The 14,172-nt window shown below is 36.3% G+C and overlaps 1 protein-coding gene across 1 annotated transcript in view; it reads right to left on the bottom strand.

Moving 5' to 3' along the window:
- qsox1 (quiescin Q6 sulfhydryl oxidase 1) overlaps positions 1 to 12,623 on the bottom strand; it is a 27,278-nt gene extending 14,655 nt beyond the window's left edge. The window contains exons 1-8 of the mRNA XM_073819858.1: positions 12,283 to 12,623; positions 10,848 to 10,948; positions 9,207 to 9,255; positions 7,606 to 7,708; positions 6,240 to 6,330; positions 5,815 to 5,960; positions 1,535 to 1,669; positions 944 to 1,073 (exon numbers count right to left, since the gene is read on the bottom strand). Of these exons, the coding sequence (XP_073675959.1) occupies positions 944 to 1,073; positions 1,535 to 1,669; positions 5,815 to 5,960; positions 6,240 to 6,330; positions 7,606 to 7,708; positions 9,207 to 9,255; positions 10,848 to 10,948; positions 12,283 to 12,571 (1,044 nt within the window). The 5' untranslated portion in view covers positions 12,572 to 12,623. The remainder of the gene's footprint in view (positions 1 to 943; positions 1,074 to 1,534; positions 1,670 to 5,814; positions 5,961 to 6,239; positions 6,331 to 7,605; positions 7,709 to 9,206; positions 9,256 to 10,847; positions 10,949 to 12,282) is intronic.
- Between the last annotated feature and the right edge of the window lie 1,549 nt (positions 12,624 to 14,172).

Raw genomic sequence — 14,172 nt, 5'->3', positions numbered from 1 at the left:
CGTGTTCCCTTTCGTCACTTCCGACTGTTTTGGTAGTGACAATTTTAGATGCTTTTGAACCTAGCTCAAAGATGCCAATCAGTACATGGTTACTTAGCACAGTTCTGAAAAGTGGTAGACATATAAAAAGTAAATGTTATGGAATAACTCCCCAAAAAAAGTGTGCTTAACTGCAGAAAAAAGGTGTTCGGTAGTGACGTTCCTTAAAGTTACACACCGATTTTTGAACACATTTACCTCAAAATGATTGGACCTATCTACTCACACCTTGTAGCTATGAGAGAGATGGACACAGGAATATTTCCTGATCATAAATTTAGCGGTGTAGTTAAAATCAGTCTCAGACAATGGACTAAAACATGCACCGTTTCGGTAGTGACATGAAAAAATGTGGGACACATTTTTTACATAAAGTTTCCTAATTGACAAAGAAAATATAATATACTTTTTTTTTGAGGGGTTAGGGTTTGGGACAGCCACATCCCAGTTGAAAATACCCAAATACATTTGTATTTTAAATATATTAAGCTTACTAATACTATTAATACATATTATTGTGGGTTTCAATAGATAATAGAAGGATTTTAGTAAACATTTAAGATTTAAATACTGAAATGCTTTTTAAAATGGCACACACACATGCTGTATAAATATTTTCAGCAAAATTTCAACTGCTGTGCCAGGTTTGTCACGTCTTGATACATTTTATTCCCCAAAAAAACCATATGACCATATGTTGTACTTTCTAAAACCTGACTGATCTCTAATATCATTCAAGAAACACTGGAAAACTCTGTGCTAAGACTTGAAAAAACATCTTGGATTGAAATGTTCAGTGTATCCCCCTCTAGTGGTTTGTTCTGTGAACTGACTAGGCTGATACAGATGCCAAGACATAAAAGAACTCAAGCGGATTTTTAACGCGTGTATTGATGTGACTCACCTTAGCCAGTACATTTATGTACTTTTTGAGTGCGATCAGATCGTCTCCACTGATGCTGAGGTGTCCAGACAGCTCTACACGCAGAGAGTAATGCAGCGCGGATTCCAAATCAGACATATACACACGCGTCCTATACGAACACAGACACACAAAAATATATCTAGGATTACAACAATGTACCATTGAAATCATGAGAGGCAACCCTGAGAGAGTCAGAAATTATTCAATAAACAATTTTACTAAGACTTCAGCTATAATCAATCATTATTGTGTAAAACATTACATTTTATAGCACTTAAATACAAATTTGATTGATAAATGTGCAATTATGTCCACATTTGAATATTTATGAAGTATTATGTAAATACTTATGTTAACTGCATTTACATTTATGCATTTGGTAGATGCTTAAATCTACGTATTTTATAATTTCATGCATTTCCTGGCAATCAAACCCATGACCTTGGCATTGCTAGTGCTATGCTCTACAGTTTGGATTACAGGAATGCACTGAATTTAAATGATGCATTAATGTGCAAAACAAATCTAAATGCGAAAAGAAAATGATTATGTCAGTTTGTGTGCACGCACTTGTTAAACGGCCTCCATTCCTGTAGAGTTGAGTTCTTGATAAGATCATTAATGGGAACCTGGGGTTTGCCTGTCCGCACTACTCGTGGCAACCTCTGGAGGGCGTATGAGTAAAAGGTTCGAGCTTCACTGAGTCTGAAAGAGGAGGAGAAAGAGGAGTGAGGGCCACACAACCACTAAACATGACCTCAAATATGTGACAACATGTTACAAAAGAATGTGGAGTAGATGTCATGTCTGCCAAACTAAAGAAGAGTTCAAAGTCCATGTTTATAGAGCTTGTTGAATCAGTTCAGTTTGGGGCAGGAATTAAAAGAAGAGCTAGGGTTAAGGTTCAGGTCTGGATTAGAATCAGAGTTAGGGTAGAGACAGTCATTCTACATGCAAATACACCTACTTTGCTACTATATAGTATGCTAGAATACACAGTAGTTATAAAACAGTAGATGTAATATGAACTAGTGCATCTGATGTGGCAAATGTAGCATTCATGCATATTAACAGAACATAACAGGTCAAGAAATGCATTCATCATCAAATGCATTACATCTTCTGACGTGAATTTGGACGCAGCTTTAGAGTTAGAGCTGGAAGTAGAGATACAGACAGGAATTGAAGGGAAACAAATCTTTTGTGACTAAAGAGATTAATATTTTGGCCAGGCAGATTCATCAGCCGACGTTTGGGCATTTTAAGACTTCTTTAGTGCTTATAGTTCAAGTCAAAAGTTAACATATACTTCAAAAATCTGAAAAATTATTATTATTTTACCAAAATAAGAGGGATCATACAAAATGCATGTTATACTGACCTGAATAAGGTATTTCACATAAATGACATTTACAGCTGTTTTTTTTTTTTTTTTGTGATTGTTTTTCATGAGTCCCTTGTTTGTCCTGAACAGTTAAACTGCTCGCTGCTCTGCAAAAAAGTCCTTCATGTCCCACAGATTCTTTGATTTTTAAGCATTTTTGTGTATTTGAACCCTTTCCAATAATGGCTGTATGATTTTGAGATCAATCTTGTCACACTGAGGACAACTGAGGGACTCATATGCAACTATTACAGAAGGTTCAAACTCAAACTAATGCTTCAGAAAGAAAAACAAGGCATTAAGAGCCAGGGGTGAAAACTTTTGAATGGAATGAGGATGTGTACATTTTTCTTTTTTTGCCTAAATATCATACTGCTCTTCAGAAGCTACTTACATGTTCCCCAGAATACAAAATAAGTTAAATTTACCCTGATCTTCAAATGCAAGGCTCTAATGCATCATTAAATAATTGCATAAAGCATTGTGCTTATGGATGCTAAAAACTCAGCTTACTCCGTTGTCTCTCTCCTCTATCATCTATTTACCCTTCTTCCTCAGATGAACAGATGGTGGGTGTGGTGTGCTGATGAGATGTCATTACTGATCATTACCCTCTTCACTAACCCTGGCAATCAAACAATAAACACCACTGTGCATTCCTGTGTCTCCAGCACAGGAGGACACACACTCCCTCATCTACCCAGGCTTCAATCAACCCTCAGCGGAGAGATGGGGCGAACCCTGAGATCCCCAGGGTCTGACGGCACGCTTCTGAGACCACGAGAACCTGAGATGGTAGTGATAGCGCGTGTGTTTATGTTTTTGTGCATGCTACACGAGATCAATCACGCATTCAGACCTGACGGGACACCATCTGTTGCTCTGCAGAGCAGGGACTGCTTGGCAGGTGAAATGCGGAAAAGGAGCACCATTGTTTCGCCGTAGAAGATTAAAACCCCCCTCAACACACGCATGCACACCATCAAGGAGGACGGAAACAACAAACCAACCATAAATCATTTCTCTTTTGCATTTGTCATCTAAAGGGCCCCACACCCATGCCAAGTTATTTTTCTCAAATAAGCATAACAAAGCGAGCAAACCTCTGATTTATGCTCCTGGTTAGAAATGATTATGAAAGCTCTGTGATCTTGAATAATTGCATGGATTAAAATTCTGTTGTCTCATTAACATGGCCAGATGTTGCGGGATTCTTCCTGCAATGGCTAATGATCATACAACTGAGAAGATGGGATCAGGCAAACGCTAAATGCTTAATTATAAGAATCTAAGAGTAAAATGCCTGGCTCTGGCTCAAGCTAATGCACTATGAAAGAGAGATTAAAGGTGAAAAATGAAATTTTGGTCCCTCCAATACAAGTCCACAGGATTTTTTCAGCAGTTTCATCAAACATCAGGTCAAAATATTAAGTCTGCTCAAAAGTAATAGCAAATAAGTTTAATGCTTAGTCTGATCATTTGAAGTTGTATGGCTAAAAGAGCCTCAGTCACTTTGATCTCCTGAGATACAGACAATACAAAGCTTTTTTCTCACCTATATATTTGTTCCTCTTCCCCCACTTCCTTCCCTTTACCCATCCATCCTTTCACTCAGTTCACTCATAAGGATCGATAGCAAAATATAATCATGTTTGCAATAGTGAGTTAAGTCAGAAATGTGAGACTTTAAATAATAATTCTGAGAAAATATTATAATTGGACTTTCTAACTCAAAACTCAAAAGTTCATATCCTGAAATTCTAAGAAAAAAAAACACAATTGTGCCTTCATATACCTTAATCCTGACCTTTTTTCAGAATTGCAAGATAAATTTGCAATTTTTTTCTCCGAATTGTGCTATATGAACTAGCAATTGCGAGAAAAACTCAGAATTGTGAGATATAAACTTACAACTCAGACTGTTTTTCTTATAATTGCAAGTTTGTATAATGCAATTGGGAGAGATTTGTGAATTTATATCTTTCAATTCTGTCTTTATAACACGCAACTGTGAATTATTAAGTCCGAATTTTGAGATATAAAATCCAATTCTGATATTTCTTCAGAATAGCAATTTTATAACTTACAATTGCGAGTATATAGTGCAATTCTGATATTCTAACTCATAATTGCGAGTTTATATCCCTCAATTCTGACTTTATATCTCAACTCCTTCCCAGTGTATTTCTGCCCCTGAACAAAAAAGGGTTAGTGCATATATTAGATCTCAGTTTAGATGGAGCATTGGGGCCATCAGGTGGGATGCTAGATTTCTGACTAACTTCTAGTTAAGTTGTATGCAGTTGCATGAAAGCTGCACTAAGCAATTTTTGGAAAAAAAAATAAAATAAAATAAAAAAACGCCTTTGACTGCAGTTTTCGAGTCCCAAAACACTGATAAAGATGAAGAGTGCTCAATTTGAGTGCACAGGACGGATATTAGCGGATCGACTATAGATAGAGAGAGATGGCAGAAAAGGTATATATATAAAAAAAAAAAAAAAAAAGGGTTACGATGAGGCAAGAGGTAGGACCCACGTAAATACTGGAGAGAGCTCAAGGAGCGGGCAGGGCTCTAATCAGACATTGAGGTTGCGTTGTTTCTTTTTGATAGGCGTTTCTGCGATCGTCATTATGCCAGGGTTATGTACTTATGTGTGGGGCGGAGATATCAAAATAGAGGCGAGGTCCTGTTGGGGTATGGGTGTGTTTGTTTTGGTGCTTTCAAATATCACATCGCCTGCCAAAAATCACCTAGTGCAGCTTTAATTTTGATGGGCGCATAATCGCTGGTTATCGTCCAAGCTTTATTCAAGTTGTACATAGTTATATTAACTATATTGGGCTAGATGAATAGTACTAGCATAACCTTTGATTATTGTTTAACCTTTATTCAAGTTTTACTTTGACTACGTTCAACAGGATTCAAGCCTGTATTCGTTACCAGTAATATCAAAAACAAGAGTCAAATCAAGCTGCATGTTCAAATCTGCATTAACCAACAGTAGCTTATAATTGGGTGGAAAGCAGAGCATTTGAGTCACACACAGAACACAAAACTGACGGGAGCGGCTCCGACTGGATCTAAACTTTCAGATGACACACAGCTGGTAGCTCCATCACTGTAAGTTACCGAAACCAAATGTGAAAACTTGCAACACACAGCAGACACATGTTTGTACAGCAAAGCAGCTCTCTCTCATGCACTGTAATAGTGTAGTTCAGTTCCAGCAGCTCACCAAGTACAACTGTTCTACGTAATCCAAATAATGACGCCACCCTATAATCCAAAATATGTATAAAACTATGGATTTTTTTAAATAACGTAAATCTTTAATGGGCTTTCTACTACATATTTCAGTAAGAGAAATTATTTATGTTATATTAAGCCATACAAGTTTTAACACCCGCATTTTCCTTTAAGTTTTGTATCTACTGTAGGGCTGTATGAAAATGGAACACTTACACTTTCAGTCTAGAGATATTTCCGGATGAGCTGTACAGGTAACAGGAAGGAAAATCAGTCACACCAAACCTGGACACCAAACTCTTCTCTGTGTCCAAAACCCTGCGGACAGCTATGTTTTCATACTGCAACAAATCCAATGTCACCTAAATAAAAGCAAAAAAAAAAAAATTCCAATGTCATTTTGTACAGATAAATCCTAAAGAAATAATATTGTTTTTTTTTTTACATCTCAGATTAAAAAACGCATATCTTTGAAGTTTGAAAAAGAATGGAAAAAAACAAATGAATAAATTAATCAGAATCCTTTGTTTAGTGTTCCATGAAAGGAATTCAGGCTTGGAATAAAATGGTGAATAAATTAGAACATTTTCATTATTGTGTGAATTATTCCCTTAAATCATCCTTGTGTAAACTGATCTCACCTCTCTCCCCACGTAGGAGTCTTTACTCTCAAAAACAAGAGCGAGGTGCTCCACGTTGTTGGTCTGAAAGAAGCCGTCTATCTCTGCCTCACTGTGGACAGAAAAAAAGATTAGGTTTAAATAAGTTAAAGGGATAGTTCACCCAAAAATTAAAATTTGATGTTTATCTGCTTACCCCCAGGGCATCCAAGAAGTAGGTAACTTTGTTTCTTCAGAAGAACACAAACAAAGATTTTTAACTCGAAATGTTGCAGTCTGTCAGTCATACAATGGCAGTCAATAGGACCCACGGCTTTGAAAGTCAAAAAAACATACACAGACATAACCAAATTGGGGGCAGCCGTGGCCTAATGGAGAGTCGGACTTGTAACCCAAAGGTTGCAGGTTCGAGTCTCAGGTCCGGCAGGGATTGTAGGTGGGGGGAGTGAATGTACAGCACTCTCTCCACCCTCAATACCACGACTGAGGTGAGTCCCTTGAGCAAGGCACCGATCCCCCAACTGCTCCCCGGGCGCCGCAACAATGGCTGCCCACTGCTCCGGGTGTGTGTTCACGGTGTGTGTGCACTTGGATGGGTCAAATTCAGAGCACAAATTCCTAGTATGGGTCACCATACTTGGCCTCACTTCACCTCCTTTCCTTTCCAAATTAAACCCCTTGCGACTCAATTTAGTTTTGCCCAAGTATGATTTTTTTGACTCTCAAAGCCGTGGGTCCCATTGACTGCCATTACATAACTGACAGACTGCAACGGTTTGAGGAAAATCGTTTGTGTTCTACTGAAGACACAAAGTCACCTACATCTTGGATGCCCTGGGGATAAGCAGATAAACATCAAATTTTCATTTTTGGGTGAACTATCCCTTTAAGATAAGGAGGGTCTGACTCTAGTTTACGCCTATCCTAGATAGATTAATAAAAGCAAGTCTTGAGCATGGAACTAAAACTTTATTTTCTATAATTTGAAATTAAAACAGTCCCGTCTAAACTATTTCTAACATTTATGTTCTTTCTCTCTTTTTTGGCTCTCAGCAGACAAAACCTTTTTTTTTTTTTAGCATTTCCTGCAATGATTTGACAGATCATAACAAAATAGAGAAATAAGAAAGAAAGAAAGAAACGAATGAGGTTTATGCTGTGTGTTCTTTTCCTTCCTTATTTGAGAGACCTTTTGCCCAGCAGCTTTTACTAAAAGCAAACAAAACCAACATGCTCGCTGACCGTTACAAGCAAGCATTATTTACATTACAGAACTGCTAAATCATCAAAGCAGATAAAAGATGACACCCAGACCTTTAAGATTTTGAAGTGCAAATTCTAATAAAGATATTCTTTTAAATGCAAGTTGAAAATTGAGTGCTCTTACCTAGTTGTCTCTAAAGGTGGGCAAGCAGGCGGCCAAGCCTCAGTGTGTGTCTCCAACTGATCAATAATGTAGTGTCGAATGCCTCTCACATCCCTTGGAAATCCTATGTGAACATTTAAAAACAAGCTTATACATAGACAAAGGTAAAGTACATCACAAATACGCATCAAAGAACTAGATTACGAGACTAAGAATTGGATTATTTCACCAACAAATAACTTGACAAAGTGTGAAAAAGACAACAGTTGCCGCAGTCTTGCAATCAACCACTTTAATAAACGATATCCAGAGTTATTTGGCTTGAGTACATGTGGAATCTTTCATTTTTCTCCCCCAAACATCTGCCTCTCAGTTTATTTTTACTGGAATGGTTTAAAACTTTATTTTCTCCCATTTTCTTCACTTCTATTCCCCATTACCATCTCAAATTGTGGGAATTATTCAAATCTCTCAAACGAGAAACAGCAAATGCAGATCCTTTAACAATCAAAATAGAAAATACATATGTGAGCCATTTTACAGAACTGGTCCAAACCGCTGTCCCACAACCAAAAGAGCATTTAAAAAGCATTTAATTATTCAAATCTTAGATGTTTACTAAGATCCGTCTATCTATTAAAAACGAAAAATGATATTGACATAATTTTTGTATTTTTTTTAAGTATCTTTTTGATTCTTTTAAAAAGTGGAGTTCAAAAAATGTATTATATTTATATTAATATTTATTTTATATTTTTTGTAAATTATAAAACTTACCAAAACAGTGTATGTTACAGTCCATTGGCTAAGACTGATTTTAACTACACCCCTACATTTATGATACATGTCATTATTGTTTCAGTAGTGACAAAATGGAACAAATAATTCTCATATTTGGGGGAAATAAACAATTTTCATACAGTTATGCTATTTCTTCTGTATTTTAGTACATTTTAGTAGTGTTTTAGTATGCAAGTTACTATATGCAAGTTATGTTTTTGGTTCAATGTATATTCAAACTAATGAATCCTTACATTTGAAATCAGTATGATCAGCTTTTTGCCTTTTACAAAGAAAAGTTTAATTCAAAATACAACAATCTTATAAATTACACTTGAAAAATTCTTAAAAATGTACCTCGCATTGATTTACCTCTTGAAAAAAAAATATATAAAATAGCAAAAATATATATTTACGATGTAGATGTAAGCAAAATCTTAAAAGGTCAAATATAACCCTTCTAGTTAAATTATATATTACTGTTTTGGTAGTGGCAAATTTGGAAGAGGACAAATACTCCAAAACATTCTGAAAATACAATATGAGAATTAACTGCACAGTTACTAGAAATGTGTACCTTGGATATTATACAATTTGCATACATACAACATTTTTGGAAAAAGACTTTTTTTCCCAAGAAGTTGCCAACTCTGACTTAGGGCCAATTCTGTAGAATGGCCCATATACAATATTCATTTATAAATTCCTTCACCACTGAAGGAAGAAAGTCATATGGGATTGGAAAAACATAAGCATGAATAAATAATGAGATAAATCTGTTCATTTTAGGGTGAACTATTGCTCTAAGGACAAACTAAAGAAATAAAGAAAGACATTTTTACCTCTGAGCTCCTGGCCCTTGGACTCATTGCTTGAATAAGCAGGGAAGAACTGAGAAAGACAGAGAGATCAGTAACTCTGCTATTTGAGCCCTTCACATCAGCTGCATGCCTGCAGAGTCTCATTGACAGCTTTAGTCAACAGCTCTTCCTTTCCCCCCCTTAAAAATTCAACAAAGCTGTGGAAGAATTTCACTGTCCCCTAATAAGAATGACTGCTTTATTTTGCAAGACCAAGACCACAAAACTGGACTAACAAAATCCAGATACATATAGTAAAGGAACATCTGGTGATGAGTTTCAGACTGGTTCTCTGAAGGAAACTGAAGACATCATAATTCAAGGAATTGCAACAGTTAACGTTCATATAAAGAATGGACAAAGAACTGACAGATTCAGTTACATCAATCAGTTCGTCCCTTTGGCTTCAGCATAGCCTGCATGACTGAACAAAGAGCAGTTATTCAAGAATAAAAAGGGTTCATCTGTGTGGAAAAAAAAAACTCTGCAGTGGGCCTCATTCACAAAACACAAGCAGAATGAATTTCTGTGTAAATTATTTGTCGTGAAAGCAACAATTCACGCTTTTACAAAATGGTTTTCTTCTGCTCATATTTCAGGTACAAGGCCTTATAAATGCAGTCTACAATTTTTAAAGACGATTCCTTATTTTTATTTCCATTTATTGTAAGTTTGACTAGTTCAAAAGAGCAGCATTTATTTCAAATACATTTTTTTGGAATATACAGTTGAAGTCAAGTTGACATACACCTTGCAGAATGTGCAAAATGTTAATTATTTTTCTAAAATAAGATTTTTTTTTTTTATTTAGTACTGATCTGAATAAGATATTTCACATAAAATGTGTTCAAATATAGTCCTTTGTTGTTGTTTTTTTAGCATTTGAACCCTTTCCAAAAATGACTATGATTTGTAGATCCATCTTTTCACACTGAGGACAACCGAGGGACTCATATGCAACTATTACAGAAGGTTCAAACACATACAGATGCAAGAGCCAGGGGGTGAAAACTTTTGGAATTTATAGATCAGGGTCAATTTTAGTTATTTTGTCTTCTGGGAAACATGCAAGTATCTTCTGTAGCTTCTGAAGGGCAGTACTAAATATATAAAAAAATGACATTAGGGCAAAATAGGAAAAATGTACACATCCCCATTCTGTTCAAAAGTTTACACCCCTGGCTCTTAATGCACCGTTTTTCCTTCTGGAGCATCAGTGAGCATTTGAACCTTCTATAATGGTTGCATACAAGTCCCTCAGTTGTCCTCAGTGTGAAAAGATGTATCTCAAAATCATACAGTCATTGTTGGAAAGGGTTCAAATACACAAAAATGCTGAAAAACCTAAGAAATTTGTGGGACAGTTTAACTGTTCAGAATAAACAGTGTGACTGCAAAATCTCATCACCGATTGCTGAGATCTCTTTCGGAAGCTCTAAAGGTTAAATTACTAGGGTTTGTTTCATAGGAGGAAAGGTTTCCATTTAATCACATTGCTTGCGACAGCTGAGAAATTAAAAACATTTGTGGGTTTTCTTTCCTACAGGAAAACAAATGTTAAACTGTAATTATGAACAGACACAACAGCAACAATAATTGCATGCTTTCTAAATTGCACACTACCTTCAGAGAGGGATATCCGGTGATGCCGAAATTGGTGCACACTTTTCTGTTGCTTTCATCAGCACAATCAATAGCAGCCAGATCAACTGCAGGCTTCCATTCTACAACAGCAACACAACACAGAATTTCAGGGTTTCAGAGTTTACGTTGCTGAATCAATGCACAGAAGGGGATCGATAGCGTTTCCGCAAATTGATTTCAGATGCATGTTGCAAAGCTTATATAAAAAAAGGCTGTGCGGTGTCTGTGGTTTAAAACATCAAACATCTATCTGTGCAAATACAAGGTCAACATCATGTCAAAGAGCGTCTGACACAACACGACCAAGTAGGAGTTTCTGATCAACACTGAAGATACGGTGTTCTTATTCACAACATATGCTCCATTAACCTTTCACAAAGGGGACTTCCAGGTATCAAAAGAGTGTGTTTTTTTCATGAACAATGATACTTTCAACCTAGATTAGGCTGCTCAAAAACCTCAAGCCTACAGCAACAGGAAAAAACTATGCACTTTAGATTGCTAGTGTCTCAAAACCTAAATGAACTGCCTATATTTGGTAAGGAAAAACTAAAAAAAAAAATGTAATAAATCAGGGGTGTCACCTAAACACACCTGATCCAGCTAATCACATCATTCAGACTTAAACTACATGGCTTGTTTTTTTAGAACAGGGTTGGAACGAAACTCTGCAGGGCTGTGGCCCTCCAGGAACAGAGTTTGACACACCTGCTTTAAATGCACTAATGATGCCCATAACAAAAGTTCAGGTAGACTCGTTATTTTATTTGATAGACATGTCACAAAATAAACTCACATGCTAGGTAGCTCACTACTGGCAAGCTGCTCAATAGTTAATTTGGTAGGCAGCTGTTTTGAGACATTGTTTATGTGTGTCAATGTACAAAGTATTAGCTCACTAGTCATTATGTAACCTTGTTAGCTGTCTACCAGCTTTCTCAGTTGGTTCTATATTTATAATGATCAGTTTTCCACAAATCAAACTCATCTCTTGGTAAATTAGTCATCATTGAGGTTACTTTAAGTTTGCTGCAACCAGACTGAAGGATGTTGAAGAGTTTGCAAAGACATATTTTTTTTATTTTACGTCACAAAACCCTCACAAAAATCACTGTTGTACCAAAAATTCACCTATTACTAATGTAAAACCGCAATAAATATATTTAAAACATTGTGAAAACGTATTGCCATTGTGTTTATTTTACTTTTGACAACATTGGTGGCTAATACCAATTATAATACCACAGTACTAGTGTAGTAGCCCTAACAATATCTGTTTTATCTCGGATGAAACATGTCACTATGGTAAATGATACTGTAACGGAACTCCAACTGTTTGCATTGACGCTGCAAGTCACGAACAGCTGTTAACTGTGCCGCTGTATCTTCAAGATGTGGAAATATGCATACTAACCTTTAATATCTCTGGCGAGGCTTTTCCAGGTGGGTGAGAAGGCGACACAGTGTCCACACCAGGTCGCGTAAAACTCCACGAGAAGAGCCGCGGTGGAGTTAAAAAGCACGGAGTTTGCATTCTCCGGGGATAAAATAATAATCTGATCCGACGAAGTGTACAGCCCGGCGTCGGCGATTAAAGGACTAAGACTTATAAAAGAAATAAACGCACATAGTAAAGAGTTAAAATGACTTAATTTGGTTTTTGTCGTGTGACAAGACGTGGCACAGCAGCTCCGCCGCGCCATCTTCCCTTATTTCAGCTCAAACTAAACTAACGTTAACTCTATTAGAAAGTGATAGAAAGTTTACTGACTGGTCACACGTACAACTCCCTCCCACTTAACTCTACTCAACTCTCTCTCTCTCTCTCTCTCTCTCTCTCTCTCTCTCTCTCTTTGAACTCTGATAGCTCACAGCAGATACCAATGTGTTTTTTCAAACTTCTTAAAATTCCTTACAGTGTTTGATAAAACGATAATAGAATAGTTTATATATATATATATTTATATATATATATATATATATATATATATATAGGCTATATATATATTTTGTTATATTAAAACTGTCTTGGAAACGTTTACCATGCCATAATGTTTATTTAGTTTCTATGTTTAACTTGAATTGTCATGACTATAAATTATGTGTTTAAAACTAATAGTCCCAACAAAGAATGAGATAAATACAATCCGTTTTGATTTTATTGTTTTAAAATTATTTTTATCTAGTTGTACACAAATTAAAGTCGTCAAGTCACTTCCATCGCGACCAAAATAACAATCAAACTAATGTTTTTAGATTTTTTTGTTGTAAAAAGTTATGAATTATAAAACATGGAGAAAGAATATGCTAAAACCAGCCTAGGCTGGTTGGCTGATTTTAGCTGGTCAACCTGCCTGGTTTTAGCTGGTCATAGCTGGCCAGCAGGCTGGTTTTAGATGGGTTTTGGCCACTTTCCCAGCCTGGCCAGGCTGGTCACACTGGGAAACCACCAGCTAAAACTAGCCTAGGCTGGTTTTTAGGTGTTTTTTTTTTAGCAGGGACATATCTGGCCAGGCTAGTTTTAGCTGGTGGTTTACAGCCTGGAAAAGTGTCCAAAACCCCTCTAAAACCAGGTTTTGGCAGGATTTTTCACCAGGGGTGTCATACTTTTTTCATTGATCAGTACTATGTGGGTGCTGATTAGTACAGCCCAAAACATGACAAAAATTGACCAATTAAGCAGCAATAATCAGCTAAATTTCCAGATTCAGTTCGGCTAATTGGCATTATTTATGTTCAGTGCCGCCAATATGGCCAAACAAAGAGTTGTGAAAACACTATTGCGAGTTATTATAATTATAACTTTTCCTCAGAATTGCGAGTTTATATTAAAGCAGTAAGCCCCAAGAAGCCATGGTTTACAGTGAATTTATGACAGCTACACTGTAAAAAGATTTCACCAGTTTCAACTTAAAAACTTAAGTTGATTTAACATTTTAAAGCAGCTGCTTAACTTAAGTCATTTAAACTCACAAGTTAAATCAACTCATTTTTATTGTAATAAGTTAAAATAACTTGTAGGTTTAAGCTGATTTAACTTAAAAACTTAAGGCAGCTGCTAAACTTAAGTTTTTAAGTTGAAAGTGGTGAAAACTTTTTACAGTGTAAGGGGCTTTGTTAGGCACGATGCGAAGTGGAGTAAATAAATTCACTGTAAACCACAGCTTCATGGGGCTTATTGCTTTTATAAAACGGTTATTCCAGAGCAGAGCAAATAAAGCGTAATGAGATAAATAAAAACAGTAATCTTCAACCAAACAATGTAGTTCCTCAGAAACAGTTGTGGTTGCAACAAAGTGGTTAC

This window comes from Garra rufa, chromosome 15 (assembly GCF_049309525.1).
Source record: "Garra rufa chromosome 15, GarRuf1.0, whole genome shotgun sequence".
NCBI lineage: Eukaryota > Metazoa > Chordata > Actinopteri > Cypriniformes > Cyprinidae > Garra > Garra rufa.
Note: the sequence above shows the minus strand (reverse complement) of the source record. Positions and strands in the feature narration are given on the sequence as shown.